The sequence below is a fragment of the Diceros bicornis genome, chromosome 18, assembly GCF_020826845.1.
Source record: "Diceros bicornis minor isolate mBicDic1 chromosome 18, mDicBic1.mat.cur, whole genome shotgun sequence".
In the NCBI taxonomy this organism is placed as follows: domain Eukaryota; kingdom Metazoa; phylum Chordata; class Mammalia; order Perissodactyla; family Rhinocerotidae; genus Diceros; species Diceros bicornis.
The window spans coordinates 17,595,777-17,609,810 of NC_080757.1; the positions used below are offsets into that span (position 1 = coordinate 17,595,777).

The following is a 14,034-nucleotide window of genomic DNA, read 5'->3' on the forward strand; positions in this document are numbered from 1 at the left end:
CTTTTTGTAATCAACTTTTTGTAGGTGAGGTTACTCTGAGACTGTGCAAATATCCTGTCCTCATCTAACTTTCAATTCATTCATTTATTTATTTTACGGATTCCTATTTAATTCAATGAATTATAGTCTAATATTATTATTTATTTTAATGCTCAAATTGTCCCATATTTAGCCAGTGAGTCTTTTCAAGCTGGCTTTCGTGTCCTTTTACCATGTCCCCATCATTCTTGGAACACTTCCTTACTTTCTAGAGTAAGATGTTCCAGGATCATCTTGTACTTTCTCTGCCACAGCCCTGGTTTTTATCCAAGAAGCCCTGGTTCCTTTTAGAAGCATGTTATTTAGAAACCAAGATCTTGGTGCTAGGTATGCTCATGGCTATTGGGGGGTCACTGAGCCCAAGTGCTTTCACTAAAGTATGTGTATGTGCACATATACACACATTCGTATCTATAATTACTTCTCTATCTTGAAAACTATGAGTTCACACTAGTATCTCCAATTCCAAACCAACACTACAAAGTTCACATTCTAGTTTTCTCTCTTTATATTTAAAATCCCTTCTGGGACAGTGAGAAGCCTGGTTCCCATTATCCTGAATATGTTTACTTATTTGATCAGTATTCCTGAATGTAAGCAATATTCCATTGCTGCCACCACTGCCCTCTACACAGAAGCCATCCTTACTCCATTCAGGTTCCGACACCTTGTCATCGCCTGTACAAATGCCCTTCTCACCCTGCTCAGGCTGAAAACCCTTGCTGGGCAGTCACCACTGCCACCCACTGCATGGATGCCTTCCCCACCCTACCTGGGCTCTGATATCCTGCATGGGCCTCCTCTCTGCATGGATTGCCCCTCACCCCCATTTGGGCTGACACAAAGTGTAGGCTGCTCCTACACAATGCTCTTTTTCACTGCGTTTTAGTGACACCCAGCTCTGGGCCATGAAACTTTACCTTGGTCAGCCCCACTTAATGGCTTTTGGACTGCATTGTTAGGGAAGGGATGGTGAAAAGGGAAGAGGACAAGTTTACATTAATAGTAACAATTATAGCCTAAAAAAGCCATCATATTTTCTTAAGGGGCAGAGTGAGGAAGGGGATTAGCAGTATAGTGGGATGGGCAGAGCTTGGACAAACCAACTTCCAGGGGAGAAACTTCACCAATAAAATATATTTCTAAACTCTTTTCCAAAACCTACAACCTTTCCTGCTAACTATTCCTTTAATTCTTTAAGGCTTTGCCTTAATACAACAAGAATCTAGTACACCTGGCCCACAGCCCTCAATTTGCTGAATGCATGAAAATATATTTCATGTCACTTGTCTGGCCTACTTTTCCTCCATCATAAGTATGACTAATGTCATACATTTTGCCAAAAGCAAAAAACTTTTCTGCACCTGGTGGAAAGAGCAACCAGACAGGATTGAGAAGACAAGGGCTCAAGTCCTTTCTCAGCCACTACCAAGCTAAATAAGCTTAGATAAGCCATTCAACTTTACTGGCCCCATCTCCTTATGGGTAGTAACAACATGATGATGATAATAAATACTAATATTTACTATGTGCTTACTAATGTCAGGCACAGCATTACATGCATTATTTCAAGCAATCCTCACATCAATCTTATGAAAGAGACACTTTTATTATCCCCATTTTACAAATGAGGAAACTAAAGCTCATAGAACTTAAATAATTTGTCCAAGTTTATGCAGCTATTAAGTGGTGGACCCGAGACCTCCAAGTTTCAGCACTTAAATATGATGTAGTGCCTTAAAAACATTTTAAATTGCAGGGGTTACATAGATGATTTCTAAGGTCGTTCCAGTTTAAAAATTCTTATTTTAAGAAATACTTAAGGGATTTAAGATAAACGAAGTTAAAACAACGAAGTAAAAATTCTTCTAAACCTTCACTTGTGCCAGCATTATAGTAGGCACTGGGCACATAAAGTTGACATTAGATCTTTGCCCTCAACCAACTAACATACTATCATCATAGTAGAATGCTGCGATAGTATTAAGTACAGAATGAAAAGGAAACATAGAAGTGTTACTGAAACAAAGAGGGGTATTACGAGAGGCTTTCTGGAGGCAATGACACTTCGATTCAGTTTTAAAAATAAGGAGTTAGGCAGAAACATGGTGCTCCAGGTAAAGCAACCAGTGTGTGAGAAGGTATGGTTCTCCTGGAACGGCACTATGTATTGGGTATGATTGGAGCACAAGTAAACAAGGGGAGGGAGAAGGAAAATTAGGATACTTTGCGTCATTCATATCTTATTGAAAATTGAGTCAGAAGAACAGCTAGTTAGCAATTCATAAAGTTTCTTTTAAGTACATTATTTTGGACCTCATGCATTTAAAAAAACACATATTTAGCAACAAACTTAATGAATCCCTTATTCATACTGGTCCAAATAATATATTTTCAAAGAACTGCTGCCCTGTGCATAAGCCATTTGACTAATCAGGGTCTATATAGGGTCTTCCTGTAGAGATGACTAAGATAAACCACGATAGCCAACAGTTCCTCCAATTCATATATTAAAATTTTTAAGATTACAAAAATTTTTGTGAGACATATTATACATACAGAATAATATACAAAACATATTTATAATTGATAGAGCAAACAGCCAAGTAACCCCCATCCAGTTTAAGAAACAGAATATTGCCAGCATCTAGCCCTGTGTGTACCTCTCCCATATCACAAATGCTATCTTGACTTTTGTAATAATCATTTCCTTAGTTTTACTGCCTACTCATGTATTGTATACAACATAATTTTGCGTGTTTTTAAAATATAAACCATATGAATTACTTTGTTCCTTATAACATTGTAAAATTCATCCCAGCTGTGTGTAGCTCTATTGTTTATTTCACTGTATTGTGTACACACACACCAGATTCACTACTGTTGGACAGTTAGGTTGTTTCCAGTTTAATGATAAAACACCATTATGAAAATGCCTGGTGCATCTGTGGAAGAACACTTGAGTTATAGAAAACGCACAGCATCAATGTTTCTAGGTAAAGCCAAATTGTTTTCCGAAAAGGCTGTACCAGTTCATCTGCCACTAGTAGCATATGTGACTATTGCTCCACATCCTCACCAACACTTGGTATTGTAAGTCTCTAAACATTTTTGCCACTCCTGGTGGATGTATAATGGTATTCATTGTGGATTTTTTCTTTTTGTTTTTTTACTGAGGAAGATTTGCCCTGAGCCAACATCTGTGGCCAATCTTTCTCTATTTTGTATGTGGGTCGCCACCACGGCATGGCTGACTAATGGTGTAGGTCTGAAGCCTGGCTACTGAAGCAAAGCCCGCTGACCTTAACCACTAGGCCACTGGGCTGGCCCCTTCATTGTGGTTTTAATTTGAACAAATTTTCATTCACCACTGAGTATATTTGATATCCATATGGAAAAAAATAAATCTTAATCCTTTTATTATACCACGCACAGAAATTCATTCTAGGTGCATGGTAGATCTAAATGTGAAAAGTAGACAATAATGCTTCTAGAAGAGTGTTGTCCACAACTTTCTACAATGATAGAAATGTTCTATAAATCTGCACTTTCCTATTTGGTAGCCACTAGCTATACAAGGCTATTGAGCACTTCAAATGTCTCTAGTGCAACTGAGGAACTGAATTTTGAATTTTATTAACCTTTGATTAAATTGAATTTTATCAAAATTAAAAACTTCTGTTCATTAAAAGATACCATTAAGAGAGTGAAAAGGCACAGAAAGGTAGAGGCTACTTGTCAAGACAAAGTATATATATATATATATACTTTATATATCCAGAATATATAAAGAACCAGTATAGGTCACGAAAAAAAAGGCAGACAGTCCCACCCCACCACACCCCACAAAGAGACAAAAGAAACACTCCTCACAACGCAGATATCCGAATGCTAATAAATATGATGGTCATCAGGGAACCTCAAAACAAGACCATGAGATATCATCACCAGAATGGCTAAAATCAAAAGACAAACAAGAAGACAAAAGATAAACAACTACCAAGCATAAGCAAGAATGTGGAGCAACTGGAACTCGCATACATTGATGGAGTGTATTTTGGTACTATTTTGGAAAGCTGATTGACAGTTATCCACTAAAGCTGAACATATGCCTACCGTATGAAATCAGCAATTCCATTCTTAGGAACTATACAACCAAAACATATATATGTACATGCTAGAAGTACAAGAGTATTCCTAAAAGTATTATTTATAACAACCCCAAACAGAAAATATCCATCAACAGCAGGATAAATCCTACACAATCTAGAAAACAAGGAAAACTAATCTATGGTGTTACAAGTCAAGGCTGGGTGGTGCGGAGTAGGCCAACAAGGGCTGTGAGGGGAGCTTCTGTGGAGCAGATAATGTTCTCTTTCTGAACTGGGCACACTAACTGTGTAAATCCATTAAATTATATACTCATGATATATGCACTTTTCTTTATGCACATTATACAGCCATGTATTGCTTAACAACAGGGACACATTCTGAGAAATGCATTATCAGGCAATTTTGTCAGCGTGAACATCATAGTGTACTTACACAAACTTAGATGGTATAATCTATTACACACCTAGGCTATACAGGCCTTATGGGACCACCATTGTATACGTGGCCCGTCGACCAAAACATCAGTATGCAGCACGACTGTACTACAATTTTAAAGTTTATCAAGAATGTTCTGGTAACTTTTGGCATAGATGTATCAAATAGGGCTATTTTGGCTATGGTGGCAGAAATCTAATTCAAACTGGCTTAAGAGAAAAAGGAAAAGTGTTGATTTAAATTTCTAAAGAAATACATGCCCCCAATAGAGCCAGAGATTCAAAACCAATCATTAGGTTTTTGCCCTTCTCTCATTTCTGCTTTCCTTTGTGTGGGCTCTATTCTGTCAGGCAGTCAGACACTCATTCTCCCATGCAGATCTGGACTTACCTCACCTTCATAGTTGGCAATGCTACTGGAAAACATTTCTTTAAGTTCAGACAGGTCTCACAATTTGCCTAGCTTGAGTCACATACCTTTCCTGGAGCCTGTTCAGTCCCATTTGAACCACTGGACTAAGAGTAGTGAAGGGGTACTTTCCCATCAGAAAAGGGGGAATGAATACCAGAGAGGCAAAAACATCTGTATATCTGGGTAAAGAGATAGAAGAAAACCCTTAATTTGCAGTTCCTCCCTGAGTTATGTCAAACTTGGTTAATAAAATATATAGCTTTTCCTATCTAAAGAATCCAAGTTGCTTTGTGAAACGTCTCTGAAATATGGGGAGATGAAAATCAAGTTTCTTATCAGATCTCTGACTCCAGTCTCCCCCTCCTAGACTATATCTTGCATACTATGGCCAAATTAATCTTGCCAACATATGGCTCTAGTTACAATAACCCTAACAAAGGACCTATATTCTCTAACAAAGTTAAAGATTTTTAGCCTGTCACTCATGGTCTTCCAAGATCTCATGCTAACTTTTTCACAATTACATACTACTCCCCTCTGTGTACACTAAGTCAGTGCTTTTCAAGTGTTTGTCACGGTCACTGATCTATTTTAACGTATTAGGATGTAACTGATATTCAATCTGTCAGTCAAGAGACATGGGCATTAGCTTTCTTGTTACTTTTCCTTTCTGGTTTTAAAAGAATAAAATGATTAATGCTAAATTTGATCCTAAATATGTTTTTTCTGAAAGTCAATATATTTTTTTTTTTTGGTGAGATTAGCCTTGAGCTAACATCCAATGCCAATCCTCCTCTTTTTGCTGAGGAAGGTTGGCCCCGGACTAACATCTGTGCCCATCTTTCTCTACTTTGTATGTGGGACGCCTACCACAGCATGGCTTGATAAGTGGTGCATAGGTCCGCACCTGGGATCCGAACGTGCAAACTCGAGGCCACCGAAGCGGAGTGCTCGAACTTAACCACTACGCCACTGGCCTGGCCCCTGAAAGTCAATATTCTTATTAAACTAAGTTTATCCTTCTAAAAATAAAAGAATGTGGTAACTCTACATGATCAAGTATGAGAGATATAAATAGCACTTTCTTAATGGGAAAACCTGTTAGAGAGAAATATTTTCTCCATAGCTTTCAATCCTTCTCCCATGAATAAATTATTTACAGTATATAACTTCAAATGGCAAGTTTCAAACACTCAGTACAGAAATTCTAGTTTTATTTTGACATATAAATAGAACCTGTAATAAGCTGTACTATCTTTAGAGTATATAAAACAAGACATGCTCGTAAATAGGCCACCTGATCTTCAGCTACTTTCATTTAGGCTAAACGTCTCCATCTTTTCATCCTTAGCTAAAACTAATTTATATATATAACTAACTTACTCACTTGCTGGGATTTCATAATTAAAGTGATTTTTAATAAAAAAAAAAAAAGAGGAATTGTGGCATAAATGAGTGACATTACTTTTAAAATAAAATATAAGCATGAATTAAGTACACAAACATATCACTATTTTTTTCATTTAAAGCCAAATATGCTATGACTTATTCAGACAAGATGTATGATCCATATTTTATACTTTAATACAAATTTCAGGATATAAAGCATAATAATATTCTCTCCTTTATTGTTCAAATCCAAATATTTTAATCTGAAATACAACATTTATAAAACAGCTCCTGCAACAAAACCAACATTATTAGGAGAGTTGTTTAAATTATTTTTTAATGGTTGTAGTGGAGTCAATTTTCCCCATTAAGTAGAGGGATTTAACACACTCTTTAGGTTGCTTGAATACAACTAAGAATGTGGTATTAATAAGTAAATATTATATATCAATTCTGTTCAACATTCAAGATGAAAGGACTTTTACTTAGACCTAAACCACAAATGAATTTTGAAAATACATTAAAAAATACCCTCCCAACCACTGTTAACACATTCCTTTCTGTGTTCACACAGCATGTTCCAGGAGTCATAATTTTCTGTGCTTCCATAGGTCTTTCTATCGGGGCAGTCATCAATCATCTTCTTTCTCAATATACGTCTTTTCATTAACCCGAGCCATCTGCCTGGCCAAGTACCTGTCTCTAGCTGACATTACAGTTTCTTCATTGTTCCGCTTTGCAAACTTGTTCATTGCCTCATGTGGTCTCTCTTGTTCTTTGCCCATCTCTTGGCGTTCCTCTGTGATTCTGTGTTTTGCTCCCCGTGATGTTTCAGAACTAGAGGGTTTCTCTGGGTTTCTTTCTTTGTCCTTTTCCATGTTTCTTGTTTTATTGGATCTTTCCTGGTCAAGAAGCTCGTCCTTTGCCCTAGAATTTGGGCTGCTTTCCTTTCTGTCTCTATTTCTTTCCGAAGACTGGACACTTACTTCTCGTTTTTCTCTATTTCTGCATTTATCACTGTTTTCATATCTTTCTTTCCTTGCTTTCATATGCTCTTCCTTTGCTTTGCTTTTCTCTTCCCTCTCTCCTCTTTTCTCACTGTGTTGGTCATGATCATTTCTTTGTCTATCTCTTTCTTGCTCTCTTGGGGGATATTTCTCCCTGTCTTTCTCCCTTTTCCATTCTCTGTCATTTCTTTCTCTATGGTCTCTTCCCCTCAGTTTATCTTCTTGTTCATGCCTCTTCCAATGAGAATCTCTATGACTGGCCTCTCTGTGCCTATGGGAATCCTTTTTTTCTTTTCGGTAATCACGTTCAGTGTAATAGTTCTCCCAGTCCCTGGATTGTCTCTCTTGATGCTCATCTTCCCTGTTCTCATATCCTCTTGACTTGGAACTTTTTGTGTGGCGTTTGGTCCCATACTCTCTTTCTTCACTAGATGACCGTGAGTAGGTTTGATTCCTGTGATGCTTGGAGTCATTCTCAGAGGTCTCTGTGCCCTTTTCCCTTCTGCAGTTCACTTTATTATTTTCTTCCATTTCATCATCCTCACTGCTCTTAGCATCAAAATCACTGTCTGCATCTGGGTTTTCCTCCACTTTCACAACAGTTTGGAGAATGGATTTCTCATGTGGTATTCTGTGCTCTGAACTTACTTCATCAGAATAACCCCTTGACTTCTCTTCCTTTATTCCACACCTTTAAAAAAATAATATAACACAAAATGCCACATTATCAACTGTAGTTACCAAAAGAATTGTTCATATAATTTTTCTCAATACTTAAATCAATACAACTATAATTATATATACTTTCTTATTATCCAAATGTGAAAAGGTGCTGATATCAATCTTATAAACGTCCATAAACTAGTAGTTTCTAAACATGCAAAATATTTTCAATATTGGTGGAAGTGAAATAGAGAAAATCAGTCCTTCTGTATTGTAGCACTAAAACCTTCAGGCAGGGTCTATGCAAGGTCTTCATTTTTGCTAAGCACAGACAAAGAATAATTGGGAAAAGTAAGATATATTCTGGATCTAAGTACTATTTTTACAACATCAGGTTCAAGTTGTGGCTCTTTGTTGGATTTTTATTTTTCTTTCTTTTAAAAAATATTTAAGAATAGCGCTGGAAACAGACGAAGGTAATTTTTTTCACAGCAAAATGGTTTCAAAATCTATTCTAAGATTATTACTAAATAATCCCTCTCATGATTAAAAAGGCACCAGCATCCTGATACACCCCTTGGCACCTATGACAACGAAATGGAAATATGTGAATCCATCCAGCTATTACAATCAATAACACTAAGATTGTTTACATCATCTACATTTTCCAAGCTGATAAATGTGTTTAATTTATTTATATTACTCACACATTCATTCCTACTAATCACTTACTAATCACACTAATAGAGCAATAATTGTGGTTCTCTAGGAACTGCTGGCAGAACTGTCTTTGCTAAACGACTTACTAATAGTTCGGAATTCTATTATTAGACTCTGAGAAGTGCAACTATTAAATGAAATTATGGAGTTTCATGGCTGGCCTCCCAACTATTCCAGATGAAATTAACAGGACACTCTAATTTTCCATTCAAAATCTCAATCTTTAAGTATACTTTCTTAGACTCATAATTCTCATCAATTTCGCAATCAAAACCTAGCAGTTGTGGGGCATGGAGGAGCATAAACCTAATTCCCTCTTTTCATCTTTTTTTTTTCTTTTTTCAGTGAGGAAGACTGGCCCTGAGCTAACCTCTATTGCCAATCTTCCTCTTTTTGCTTGGGGAAGATTGTCCCTGAGCTAACATCCGTGCCAGTCTTCCTCCATTTCGTATATGGGATGCTGCCCCAGCATGGCTTCATGAGCCGTGTGTAGGTCCGCGCCGGGATCCGAACCCGTGAACCCTGGGCCACTGAAGCGGAGCACATGAACTTAACCACTATGCCACCGGGCTGGCTTCTCTCTTTTCATCCTTAATTCCATTCTCTCGTCTCTCCCCTTTCCACCAACACAGACTGAGATCCTCTAATCTGAATATTTCTGTTCCAAAAAAAAATTTACTTACAAGTTTAGGATAAATTCTCCCTTTTACCTTCAGCTATATACTTATGGCATAATCATTTCACCATTCCTACAATACTTTATAATTTTATTGAAAATCTTCCAATCCTCACTTTCTAGACTAGTATGAACAGAAGTATCTACAGAAATGGTAATGTCCCTATCTGTGCTGTCCAATATGGTAGCCACTAACCACATGTGGCAACTGAGTACTTGAAATGTGGCTGTTGCAATCAAAATTTTATTTTAATTTAAATTTGAATAGCCACATGCGACTAGTGGCTACCTACTAGATAGTACATTTCCAGTCCTTCATATGTGAATCTTAGATTTTATGGAGGCTGGGTCCCAATCACAAAAATAAACTACATCTCTTTTTATACACTATCTGAACATGCATGTAGGAATACTGCAGAATAAAAATTATCTTACACTCAATCTGTGGGTATTTAAATTAAGAAACTGTAAATCCTTAATTCATTCAATTAGGTCAAGTTTGATTGACAACATGATACACAACACTGAGATCCTCTATCTTTCAGAGGATTAAAATGATCCCATAACCACAGATCATGAACAGTATCTTTCTTCTAAATATTCTATACGCCATATCTTACCTGGCTTCACGAAAGCTGCATGTAGGTACTTCCTCTTCACCAACTGCTTGATTTAATAGGTGCCTATAAAATCCACTGAGATCTTTCTGCTTGGTGACATCCAAATGTGCTGAGAGGGAAAGCAAAAGTGAGAAGAATATATTCAACAAGGCACAATGCAGTTCAGTTTTAGAGGCATAGAGTATATAACATAAACAGTGTGTAAACTATTTGCTAAATGAGAAGTTGGCAAACTACAGCCTGCAGGCCAAATTTGGCTGGCTGCCTATTTTTGTAAATAAAATTTTATTTGAATGCAGCCCTGTTCATTTATTTACGTAGTGTCTAAGGCTGCTTTTGCATTAAAAAGGCAGAGTTGTGTACTGCAACAGAGATCATATGGCACACAAAGCCTAAAATATTTACAGGTACATCTCACTTTATTGCCACTCGCTTTATTGAGCTTCACAGATATTGCATTTTTTACAAATTGAAGGTTTGTGGCAACCCTGCATGGAACAAGTCAATCAGTGCCATTTTTTCACCAGCATTTGCTTACTTCGTGTCTTTGTGTCACATTCTGGTAATTCTTGCAACATTTCTAAGTTTTTTTGTTACTATTATATTTGTTATGGTGATCTGTTATCAGTGGTCTTTGATGTTACTATTGTAATTGTTTCGGCGTGCCACAAACCATGTCCATATAAGACAGCAAACTTAGCTGATAAATGTGTGTATTCCAACTGCTGTACCAACTGGCTGTTCCCTCATCTCTCTCCCTCTCCTCGGGTTTCCCTACTCCCTGAGACACAATATTGAAATTAGGCCAATTAATAACCCTCCTAAGTGTTCAACTGAAAGGAGCCACAAGTGTCTCACTTTAAATCAAAGCTAGAAATGATTAAGCTTAATGAGGAAGGCATGTTGAAAGCAGAGATAGGCCGAAGCTAGGCCTCTTGCACCAAGCAGTTAGCCAAGTTGTGAGCGCAAAGGAAAAGTTTCTGAAGGAAATTAAAAGTGCTACTCCAGTGAACATATGAATGATAAGAAAGTGAAACAGCCTTATTGCTGATATGAAGAAAGTTTAATGGTCTAGATAGATCAGACCAGCCACCACATTCCCTTAAGCCAAAGCCTAATCAAGAGCAAGGCCGGGGCCGGCCCGGTGGCTTAGCGGTTAAGTACGCGCGCTCTCCGCTACTGGTGGCCCGGGTTTGGATCCCGGGCGCGCACCGACACACTGCTTCTCTGGCCATGCTGAGGCTGCGTCCCACATACAGCAACTAGAAGGATATGCAACTATGACATACAACTATCTACTGGGGCTTTGGGGAAAAAAAAAGGGAGGAGGATTGGCAATAGATCTTAGCTCAGAGCTGGTCTTCCTCAGCAAAAAAAAAAAAGAGGAGGATTAGCTTGGATGTTAGCTCAGGGCTGATCTTCCTCACACACACAAAAGAAGAGCAAGGCCTAATTCTCTTCAATTCTGTAAAGTCTGAGAGAGGTGAGGAAGCTGCAGAAGAAAAGTTCGAAGCTAGCAGAGGTTGGTTCCTGAGGTTTAAGAAAAGAAACCATCTCCATAACATAAAGGTGCAAGGTGAAGCAGCAAGTGCTCGTGTAGAAGCTACAGTAAATTATCCAGAAGATCTCTAGCTAAGATGATTAATGAAGGTGGCTCCACTAATGATAGATTTTCACTGTAGACGGAACAGCCTTATATTGGAAGAAGACACCATCTAGGACTTTCATAGCTAGAGAGGAGAAGTCAATGCCTGGCTTCAAAGGACAGGCTTATTCTCTTGCTAGGGGCTGATGCAGCTGATTACTTTAAGTGGAAGCCAGTGCTCATTTACCATTCTGAAAATCCTAGGGCCCTTAAGAATTACGTAAATCTACTCTGCCTGTGCTCTCTACATGGAACAACAAAGCCTGGATGACAGCACATCTTTTTACAATATTGTTTACTGACTATTTTAAGCCCACTGTCAAGACCTACTGCTCAGAAAAAAAGATTCCTTTCAAGAAATTGCTGCTCGTTAACAATGCACCCGGTCACCCAAGAGCTCTGACGGAGATGTACAACCAGATTAATGCTGTTTTCATGCCTGCTAACACAACATCCATTCTGCACAGCTCATGGATCAGAAGTAATTTCGACTTGCAAGTCTTATTATTTAAGAAATACATTTCATAAGGCTATCGCTGCCATACGTAGTAATTCCTCTAATGGATCTGGCAACAGAGTAAACTGAAAACCTTCTGGAAAGAATTCGCCATTCTGGATGCCATTGAGAACATTCACGATTCATGGGAAGAGGTCAAAATATCAACATTAACAGGAGTTTGGAAGAAGTTGATGCCAACCCTCATGGATGACTTTGAGGGGTTCACGACTTCAGTGGAGGAAGTAACTGCAGATGTGGTGGAAATAGCAAGAAAACTAGAATTAGGAGTGGAGCCTGAAGATATGACTGAGTTGCTGCAATCTCAGATAAAACTGTAATGGATGAGGAGTTGCTTCCTGTGGGTGATCAAAGAAAGTGGTTTCTTGAGATGGAATCTACTCCTGGTGAAGATGCTGTGAAGATTGTTGAAATGACAACAAAGGATTTAGAATATTACATAAACTTAGCTGATAAAGCAGCAGTAGGGGTTTAGAGGATTGATTCCAATTTTGAAAGCAGTTCTACTGCAGGTAATATGCTGTCAAACAGCATTGTGTGCTACAGAGAAACTGCGTGCAAGGAAGAGTCAGTCGACGTGGCAGACTTCATTGTCTGATTTTAAGAAATTGCCACGGCCACCCCAGCCTTCAGCAACCACAACCCCAATCAGTCAGCCAGTAGACATCAACATCGAGGCAAGACTCTCCATTAGCAAAAAGATGATGACTTGCTGAAGGCTCAGATGACGGTAAGCATTTTTTAGCAACAAAACATTTTTTAATTAAGGTATAGTCACTGGTTTTTAGAAATAATGCTGCTGCACACTTTAAAACAGACTACAGCATAGTGTAAACACAACTTTTATATGCACTGGAAAACCAAAAAAATTCACGTGACTCACTTTGTCGTGATATCCGCTTTACTGCGGTGGTCTGGGAAAGAACCCTCAGTATCTCTGAGGTATGCCTGTAATTCACCTAGATCTATTTTTACCTTCTGTGGTAACAGAATTTAAGCTGGGCCCATGGCTGCTTAGTTAGAGATTACATTTTTTACTTTATCATTGGTTAATTGAGGTCATGTGACTAATTTTGCCAATCAAATATGGGCAAACGTATTATGTACACTTCTACCCCAACAGCTTAAAAGAAAATTTTTTGATGTGGACATTTTTTTCCTTGTTGTACATTGGAATATGGATAGGTTTATTATTTCAGGCATGACCCAAATATAAAGGACCTATGTGGCTCTTTACAGAAAGTTTGCCGCCTGGTGCTCTGATGAACACAGTACATGCTTAGACTGAGTCTTACAGATTTGGTTTTCTTCCACTTAAAGATGATGAGCACTTGCCAATTAAGCTGTTTATAAGTACATATTTTACTTAGATCTTGAGAAATGATCATGAGTAGAAAGCATTGAAGTAAAGCACTGGGATATTCTTTGGGCTCTGCACATTGTTGTTCCTTCTTGAATTAACGTTATTTTTTTCCTAAATGCCCTGTTGATGCTCCTTGAGTGATACTACTCTAGTTTTCTCATCCCAGAAAATATAACTAGTATTTAAATCTCAGTTTATAAAATGTCATGGTGTTATGCCTTGTAAGAAATGTTTTTCCATTTGGAATCATTTTCTAAGGCAATGACTTGTAATGACCATAGCTTTAAGCAACAAAATGAGTCATAAGTGAAAAGTCCAGTAGAAGTAATAGTTACTAAGAGTGTAACTGTGTTTTTAGTTAAAATCTCCTGTTTTATAATACTATATAATACTTTGTACTTGGAATTCATAGACATGAATTATGACTACAACATTA

At 37.8% G+C, this 14,034-nt stretch overlaps 1 protein-coding gene across 5 annotated transcripts in view; it reads right to left on the bottom strand.

Annotated features, from left to right (window-relative positions):
• Positions 1 to 6,559: 6,559 nt before the first annotated feature.
• NSRP1 (nuclear speckle splicing regulatory protein 1) overlaps positions 6,560 to 14,034 on the bottom strand; it is a 73,900-nt gene continuing 66,425 nt past the window's right edge. For all 5 annotated transcript variants that reach the window (XM_058560176.1, XM_058560179.1, XM_058560178.1 and 2 more), the window contains 2 exons: positions 10,074 to 10,182; positions 6,560 to 8,085 (listed from right to left, as the gene is read on the bottom strand). In XM_058560176.1, coding sequence (XP_058416159.1) covers positions 7,020 to 8,085; positions 10,074 to 10,182 — 1,175 coding nt within the window. In that variant the 3' untranslated portion in view covers positions 6,560 to 7,019. The remainder of the gene's footprint in view (positions 8,086 to 10,073; positions 10,183 to 14,034) is intronic.